Raw genomic sequence first — 9563 nt, 5'->3', positions numbered from 1 at the left:
AGATGGAAGCAGTTTCTGCAATTGCAAAAGTTCGACAAAGTAGCATACGTAGGATACTAACTAGGCAGCCAGGTAAAAGTATAGAAATTGGAACCGTACTTGGAGTCGCAAAAAGCTAGGAGTTGAAGCATCACCCTCTTCCAGGCTTTCAATAAAACNTGCATACGTTGTCAGTTCTCTATTACGAGCATCTTTCCCAGTAAGAGAAATTCGATCTTCCTGAAACCAAATGAAAGTTTTTGTAACAATTACATACTGTTAGAATGTTTAAAATGAAAAAGCAGTAAAAACACAAAAGCAGAGCTGGTGTTGGTAACAAAAAGACCAAAATGCATATACAAAGGGACAGCATGGTTGTGCTAGAGTTGCCACTAAAAAGTCTTCAACAAAAACAAATAGCTAAACTACTATGACCAGGTATTTACATACCAGCCATGAGACTGCTGTTTCAAAGGCTCTATGCACAATAGCCGTCAAACACTGAGAAACAGCAGGAGTAAGATTTGGAGTTTTTAGATATTCGAACACACAACTGAAGGCACTTCTAGAGGCAGACACGCTTGAGTCACCATTAAGGATACCCCCATTGCTAATAAAACGTATGATCTCCAAAAAAGCCACAGCAAGCAAATAGGTAGCCTTCACTCCTGAAAGACTTGAGAAAGGGATTCCTAAGTATCTAAAATAGTACACCATAATCCATCTAGCATATACAGTAAGTAACTCGTCATTTGTTAACCTGAGATGGTGTTCATTGCTGCAACGTCAACTCGGCCGCCTAAGGCAGTTGAAAGAGCAAGTCTCTGGGTTGAAGCTATTTTCTCATTTCCATTTCCTCGACGACTACCAGGATTGTGAAGCGCATTCAGTTCTAATTCGTCTTCAAGCCATTTTACAGAACTGACGACCTACGAAGAGCAATGCTCAATAAGATAAAATTAAACTACAGAACAAGTTTCTTCTGGGAGGTGTAAGATGCAGTATTTAGTAGGCTTCTAATTTGGCGAACCACACAAAAAAACTCTGAAGATAACCTTCTAGAATGACTTACAAGAGGGGGAGTGCCTTGAGCAATCTGCTGAACAGCTAGAGCCCACTGATTGTCCCACATGTAAGGACCTCCCACAGCTTGCAAAGCAGTTGCACTCATGCTTCCTACACTGTTCACTGAATTGGAAGTTGCCTTCACAGTTGGTGTTGGAGCTTTCACAATTGGAGGTGCTAAGCCAAAAAGGGCTATATAAAACCAGAGATTACGGAACAACTTTAAAAGTGAAGGTTCCACATTCATAGTAGGATCAAAATCTGAACATATCTCTGCAACTGCAGGAAGAAGAGGCCCTAAAAAATCCACACCACTCCTGGAAAAAATGAAACATGCAAAAACGTTTTAGTGGAGAAACATTAACTGGATACTTTCTGATTATAATAAAATTTTAGGCAAAATGGAGTGCGAAAGATGATTGATATATCTTTATGTTCACAGCATAAACACACCATTGATTGTACATGCAATACTTAGCCCTTGCTGTAACCATATAGTAGCCAATAAAAGCTGTTGCCAGTAGATTTCGAAAAAAAATTGCCCAGATTATTTTCATCCCCAAATATGTTTTTCAACAGAGAACACTTACAAGATAGACTAACCCATAAACAGTAAAAGAATTACCCTCAAAGTAAAGAATTACTCATAAACAGTAAAAGAAGAAAAACTCAAAGTTTATACAAGCTTTAAGATTATATAATTACCCTCCACTTTTGGATTCGGCAGCCAAGCCTACATCTGAACACAAGGAAAGCAAACGATGGCGATAGTCTGAACGCAATTTTGTATCCCTAAGACCACTGGCAATTGTAAGAAAACCTGCAGGAAGAGTCTACACGACAGTTGGATTTGTGAGCATCAGTTTCATAGTATAAGTAAAAGAGAAACACAACAAACTACCATGTATAAAATGACATATACCTCTACACGCTCGGTTGTGGCTTCCGGTGCTGATGTTTTGCTTTCTACAGATCCTACACTCGATAGTTTGCTCAAATAACTTCTGGTCATCAGAACTACTGTCTCGCGGTAAGATTTCTCAAACCCTAATGTTGCTATTCGAGAAACAGCATCAAGGAGCTGCATAAAATTGGCACAAATGCAAAACTAAATATGTCAAAAAAAAAAAACGAAAAAGGATATAGATGGAAGCAGTTTCTGCAATTGCAAAAGTTCGACAAAGTAGCATACGTAGGATACTAACTAGGCAGCCAGGTAAAAGTATAGAAATTGGAACCGTACTTGGAGTCGCAAAAAGCTAGGAGTTGAAGCATCACCCTCTTCCAGGCTTTCAATAAAACGTGGTAAAATCATGTCAGCTACGTCCGGCTTCTTAACAGCGACATTGAGATCAGCAAGCAGCCGAATCACATTAAGTTGTACAGCAGGTACTTGCTTCTCTCTATCAACCTGGACACCAAATGATGAGCTTTATTGGAAAGATAAAAATGCAATTCAACACAAGATGGCAAATTAACCAACTACAGGAAAGGTAAAATTATTTCTCCACCTGTTCTTCATAATCATTTCTTTCACGAATACTTGAAGCTAATCCCATAATGAAGTTGTCCACTGGAGCTCGGTCCTTGGCCCACCCAGATTCAATAATCTCACAACTAGTCTTAAATATGCTCTCAAGCATTGCCCCTTGATTGCTCCCCCAAGTATCCGGCTGTTCCAACAGACATTCAAAATAAATAGAAACACCTTCAATAATTTAAAGCACAATTAATTACAGGATCCGTCCAGACACTTGTGAGTTGTGACATTATATGTTCNCTCCAAAAAAGCCACAGCAAGCAAATAGGTAGCCTTCACTCCTGAAAGACTTGAGAAAGGGATTCCTAAGTATCTAAAATAGTACACCATAATCCATCTAGCATATACAGTAAGTAACTCGTCATTTGTTAACCTGAGATGGTGTTCATTGCTGCAACGTCAACTCGGCCGCCTAAGGCAGTTGAAAGAGCAAGTCTCTGGGTTGAAGCTATTTTCTCATTTCCATTTCCTCGACGACTACCAGGATTGTGAAGCGCATTCAGTTCTAATTCGTCTTCAAGCCATTTTACAGAACTGACGACCTACGAAGAGCAATGCTCAATAAGATAAAATTAAACTACAGAACAAGTTTCTTCTGGGAGGTGTAAGATGCAGTATTTAGTAGGCTTCTAATTTGGCGAACCACACAAAAAAACTCTGAAGATAACCTTCTAGAATGACTTACAAGAGGGGGAGTGCCTTGAGCAATCTGCTGAACAGCTAGAGCCCACTGATTGTCCCACATGTAAGGACCTCCCACAGCTTGCAAAGCAGTTGCACTCATGCTTCCTACACTGTTCACTGAATTGGAAGTTGCCTTCACAGTTGGTGTTGGAGCTTTCACAATTGGAGGTGCTAAGCCAAAAAGGGCTATATAAAACCAGAGATTACGGAACAACTTTAAAAGTGAAGGTTCCACATTCATAGTAGGATCAAAATCTGAACATATCTCTGCAACTGCAGGAAGAAGAGGCCCTAAAAAATCCACACCACTCCTGGAAAAAATGAAACATGCAAAAACGTTTTAGTGGAGAAACATTAACTGGATACTTTCTGATTATAATAAAATTTTAGGCAAAATGGAGTGCGAAAGATGATTGATATATCTTTATGTTCACAGCATAAACACACCATTGATTGTACATGCAATACTTAGCCCTTGCTGTAACCATATAGTAGCCAATAAAAGCTGTTGCCAGTAGATTTCGAAAAAAAATTGCCCAGATTATTTTCATCCCCAAATATGTTTTTCAACAGAGAACACTTACAAGATAGACTAACCCATAAACAGTAAAAGAATTACCCTCAAAGTAAAGAATTACTCATAAACAGTAAAAGAAGAAAAACTCAAAGTTTATACAAGCTTTAAGATTATATAATTACCCTCCACTTTTGGATTCGGCAGCCAAGCCTACATCTGAACACAAGGAAAGCAAACGATGGCGATAGTCTGAACGCAATTTTGTATCCCTAAGACCACTGGCAATTGTAAGAAAACCTGCAGGAAGAGTCTACACGACAGTTGGATTTGTGAGCATCAGTTTCATAGTATAAGTAAAAGAGAAACACAACAAACTACCATGTATAAAATGACATATACCTCTACACGCTCGGTTGTGGCTTCCGGTGCTGATGTTTTGCTTTCTACAGATCCTACACTCGATAGTTTGCTCAAATAACTTCTGGTCATCAGAACTACTGTCTCGCGGTAAGATTTCTCAAACCCTAATGTTGCTATCCGAGAAACAGCATCAAGAAGCTGCATAAAATTGGCACAAATGCAAAACTAAATATGTCAAAAAAAAAACGAAAAAGGATATAGATGGAAGCAGTTTCTGCAATTGCAAAAGTTCGACAAAGTAGCATATGTAGGATACTAACTAAGCAGCCAGGTAAAAGTGTAGAAATTGGAACCGTACTTGGAGTCGCAAAAAGCTAGGAGTTGAAGCATCACCCTCTTCCAGGCTTTCAATAAAAAGTGGTAAAATCATGTCAGCTACGTCCGGCTTCTTAACAGCGACATTGAGATCAGCAAGCAGCCGAATCACATTAAGTTGTACAGCAGGTACTTGCTTCTCTCTATCAACCTGGACACCAAATGATGAGCTTTATTGGAAAGATAAAAATGCAATTCAACACAATATGGCAAATTAACCAGCTACAGGAAAGGTAAAATTATTTCTCCACCTGTTCTTCATAATCATTTCTTTCACGAATACTTGAAGCTAATCCCTTAATGAAGGTGTCCACTGGAGCTCGGTCCTTGGCCCACCCAGATTCAATAATCTCACAACTAGTCTTAAATATGCTCTCAAGCATTGCCCCTTGATTGCTCCCCCAAGTATCCGGCTGTTCCAACAGACATTCAAAATAAATAGAAACACCTTCAATAATTTAAAGCACAATTAACTACAGGATCCGTCCAGACACTGTGTGAGTTGTGACATTATATGTTCGATTATACTTCTATGGACCTCCAGACGCGATCATCAGTAGATTAGAGTATATTGCTAGTACGAGTTAAGACATAACAACGTTACCTGTGCACAGACAGCCAGTACCAGTGGTTTAAGACGGATGAGCAACACTCGTAGTGGCTGCCCTCCTCTTGCCACTGCAATCTTCGCAATCCCAGAAAGCAGAGAGTCGAACAAATCTTCACAGGCCTTCATTTTCCGCCACACAGATGTCAAGCAGGCATCTGCAGCATCTAAAAGCAATGCAAGCGTCTCCAGGACCAACCTTTTAGAAGTTTTTCCATCTGTTTCAAGAGACACCAAGCTCTTGATTTTCATTTTAGCTGCAGCCTGATAAACAGACAGTTTGGCATTGACTCTAGTTTTCAGAACTGGGCCTTGTTCGTTCCAGTCTCGCTTTCTTGACTGTAAAAAAAAAGGCGGAAACAGATTCATCATCTCTTCTAAGAAATCCATACGCCAATTCAAGATGGGCAAGGTAAGCACCATCTTACCAACCCTCATGAAAACATGCCAAATTTAGACAGTAAAAGGGAGTATAAACCAACAATGGCTTCACCAAGATATCTCGCCTCTAGCATTCCTAAGTAAGGGCCTACGCTAGAAAATACCNTTCCATTTCCTCGACGGCTACCAGGATTGTGAAGCGCATTCAGTTCTAATTCGTCTTCAAGCCATTTTACAGAACTGACGACCTACGAAGAGCAATGCTCAATTAGATAAAATTAAACTACAGAACAAGTATCTCCTGGGAGGTGTAAGATGCAGTATTTAGTAGGCCTCTAATTTGGTGAACCACACAAAAAAACTCTGAAGATGACCTTCTAGAATGACTTACAAGAGGGGGAGTGCCTTGAGCAATCTGCTGAACAGCTAGAGCCCACTGATTGTCCCACATGTAAGGACCTCCCACAGCTTGCAAAGCAGTTGCACTCATGCTTCCGACACTGTTCACTGAATTGGAAGTTGCCTTCACAGTTGGTGTTGGAGCTTTCACAATTGGAGGTGCTAAGCCAAAAAGGGCTATATAAAACCAGAGATTACGGAACAACTTTAAAAGTGAAGGTTCCACATCCATAGTAGGATCAAAATCTGAACATATTTCTGCAACTGCAGGAAGAAGAGGCCCTAAAAAATCCACACCACTCCTGGAAAAAATTAAGCATGCAAAAACGTTTTAGTGGAGAAACATTAACTGGATAATTTCTGATTGTAATAAAATTTTATGCAAAATGGAGTGCGAAAGATGATTGATTATCTTTATGTTCACAGCATAAACACACCATTGATTGTACATGCAATACTTAGCCCTTGCTGGAACCATATAGTACCCAATAAAAGCTGTTGCCAGTAGATTTCGAAAGAAATTGCCCATATTTTTTCATCCCCAAAAATGTTTTTCAACAGAGAACACTTACAAGATAGACTAACCCATAAACAGTAAAAGAATTACCCTCAAAGTAAAGAATTACTCATAAACAGTAAAAGAAGAAAAACTCAAAGTTTATACAAGCTTTAAGATTATATAATTACCCTCCACTTTTGGATTCGGCAGCCAAGCCTACATCTGAACACAAGGAAAGCAAACGATGGCGATAGTCTGAACGCAATTTTGTATCCCTAAGACCACTGGCAATTGTAAGAAAACCTGCAGGAAGAGTCTACACGACAGTTGGATTTCTGAGCGTCAGTTTCATAGTATAAGTAAAAGAGAAACACAACAAACTACCATGTATAAAATGACATATACCTCTACACGCTCGGTTGTGGCTTCCGGTGCTGATGCTTTGCTTTCTACAGATCCTACACTCGATAGTTTGCTCAAATAACTTCTGGTCATCAGAACTACTGTCTCGCGGTAAGATTTCTCAAACCCTAATGTTGCTATCCGAGAAACAGCATCAAGAAGCTGCATAAAATTGGCATAAATGCAAAACTAAATATTTCAAAAAAAAAAACAAACGAAAAAGGATATAGATGATAGCAGTTTCTGCAATTGCAAAAGTTCGAGAAAGTAGCATATGTAGGATACTAACTAGGCAGCCAGGTAAAAGTGTAGAAATTGGAAGCGTACTTGGAGTCGCAAAAAGCTAGGAGTTGACGCATCACCCTCTTCCAGGCTTTCAATAAAAAGTGGTAAAATCATGTCAGCTACGTCCGGCTTCTTAACAGCCACATTGAGATCAGCAAGCAGCCGAATCACATTAAGTTGTACTGCAGGTACTTGCTTCTCTCTATCAACCTGGACACCAAATGATGAGCTTTATTGGAAACATAAAATTGCAATTCAACACAAGATGGCAAATTAACCAGCTACAGGAAAGGTAAAATTATTTCTGCACCTGTTCTTCATAATCATTTGTTTCACGAATACTTGAAGCTAATCCCTTAATGAAGGTGTCCACTGGAGCTCGGTCCTTGGCCCACCCAGATTCAATAATCTCACAACTAGTCTTAAATATGCTCTCAAGCATTGCCCCTTGATTACTCCCCCAAGTATCCGGCTGTTCCAACAGACATTCAAAATAAATAGAAACACCTTCAATGAGTTAAAACACAATTAACAACAGGACCGTCCAGACACTCGTGAGTTGTGACATTATATGTTCGATTATACTTCTATGGACCTCCAGACGCGATCATCAGTAGATTAGAGTATATTGCTAGAAGGAGTTAAGACATAACAAAGTTACCTGTGCACAGACAGCCAGTACCAGTGGTTTAAGACGGATGAGCAACACTCGTAGTGGCTGCCCTCCTCTTGCCACTGCAATCTTCGCAATCCCAGAAAGCAGAGAGTCGAACAAATCTTCACAGGCCTTCATTTTCCGCCACACAGATGTCAAGCAGGCATCTGCAGCATCTAAAAGCAATGCAAGCGTCTCCAGGACCAACCTTTTAGAAGTTTTTCCATCTGTTTCAAGAGACACCAAGCTCTTGATTTTCATTTTAGCTGCAGCCTGATAAACAGACAGTTTGGCATTGACTCTAGTTTTCAGAACTGGGCCTTGTTCGTTCCAGTCTCGCTTTCTTGACTGTAAAAAAAAAGGCGGAAACAGATTCATCATCTCTTCTAAGAAATCCATACGCCAATTCAAGATGGGCAAGGTAAGCACCATCTTACCAACCCTCATGAAAACATGCCAAATTTAGACAGTAAAAGGGAGTATAAACCAACAATGGCTTCACCAAGATATCTCGCCTCTAGCATTCCTAAGTAAGGGCCTACGCTAGAAAATACCACAAGAAAAGCATTACCTTCAGAAATGCAGACATGGACTGGAGCTGCCTCTTTGCTATAAATCTTACTTGATCCTGAAGTTTAGAATCAATTTTGACTTTCTCCAAGATATGGGTTATCAATCTAAAGGCAATCTCGTGCTTCTCCAAGCACTCGACGGATTCGTCCTCAAAAGAAGCCACTTGTTGTCTAAAAACAGGATTAGCGCCACCACTCCCCTCGCTAAATCCAAAACTCAACTGATCAACACCACTCTTCCACACAATACTACCTCCATTCACCACTACAGACGATGAACTCTTAGAAGATACATTGGAACCATGGCTAGCGACCTCGTCGCCAGGACTGGACTCCTCAGTTTTACCCGAGGGATAACGGTTCGTACTAGTAGGAGAGCTCTGAGACGACGAAGTTTCAGAGTTAGCCGAGTTCTGCTGCCGCTGTTCTTTGGGAGACGCAGGAGCACGGTTCACAACAAACTGCTCAAGCAGCATTGTAATCAATTTATCTCCGTCAGACTGCAGAATCGACGGGAAATTCTGAGAAAGCGCGACCAAGAAAGCCTTAGAAATCGATGGATCACCGTCGCTCTCACTACAACTCGTGGCGGCAATCACAACCTCACCTGTAAACCTAGCAACCTCGGTACCAAATTCCGGCGATAGATCCGCCGCACACGAAAGATAACTCAAGAAATCACAATAGAACGCAGAGATCGACTGCGACGGAAACGAATGCGGCCAGAACGAACGGCGGAACGATGCAGGTATAGCGCTGAGAAACTCATTCACAACGGATTTTGCACGGTTATCGATTGATTCTGGATTTTTGGAGATGATCCGAGCAACGGCCAAAACCGCGTTGAGATGACTCCGAGAAACCCTGGGCGATTCGGCGAGAAGCCATTCCGTTTGTGGACAACGACCGCATATCCAAGCTAACTTCTCTGAGAATTGCTTCGGATTATCCGCTATAATGTCACAAAGCTCCGTCAATGCCTCCATCTCCGATCAAACAAACAATAAAAAATCAAACGCCACGGAACAAAATTAGCTGGGAAAAAAAAGGCAATTTCCGCGATCAGATCTGCCTGAAGAGCGAGTCAAAATCTCGTAGGAAGGGAAAAATCATAAATGTGAGTGTAGAAATTGGTTTTAGAATTCAAATTTCGCTCAATTCGTGCCTCTGTGTTGGAAGAGGGAGAAGCAGCCATGGAAGGGCTCGTGGGTCGCCTGAGTCGCCATTTTTTTTTTTTTTTTTT

At 40.7% G+C, this 9563-nt stretch overlaps 1 protein-coding gene across 1 annotated transcript in view; it reads right to left on the bottom strand.

The window, feature by feature from the left end:
- The window catches only part of LOC104743981, a 3009-nt gene continuing 2828 nt past the window's right edge, over nucleotides 9383-9563 (bottom strand). Inside the window, exon 2 of the mRNA XM_010465012.2 lies at nucleotides 9383-9392. Within this exon, the coding sequence (XP_010463314.2) occupies nucleotides 9383-9392 (10 nt within the window). The remainder of the gene's footprint in view (nucleotides 9393-9563) is intronic.

This window comes from Camelina sativa, chromosome 14 (genome assembly GCF_000633955.1).
Source record: "Camelina sativa cultivar DH55 chromosome 14, Cs, whole genome shotgun sequence".
Taxonomy (NCBI): Eukaryota; Viridiplantae; Streptophyta; class Magnoliopsida; order Brassicales; family Brassicaceae; genus Camelina; species Camelina sativa.
This window is presented reverse-complemented; position numbering and strand designations above follow the sequence as displayed.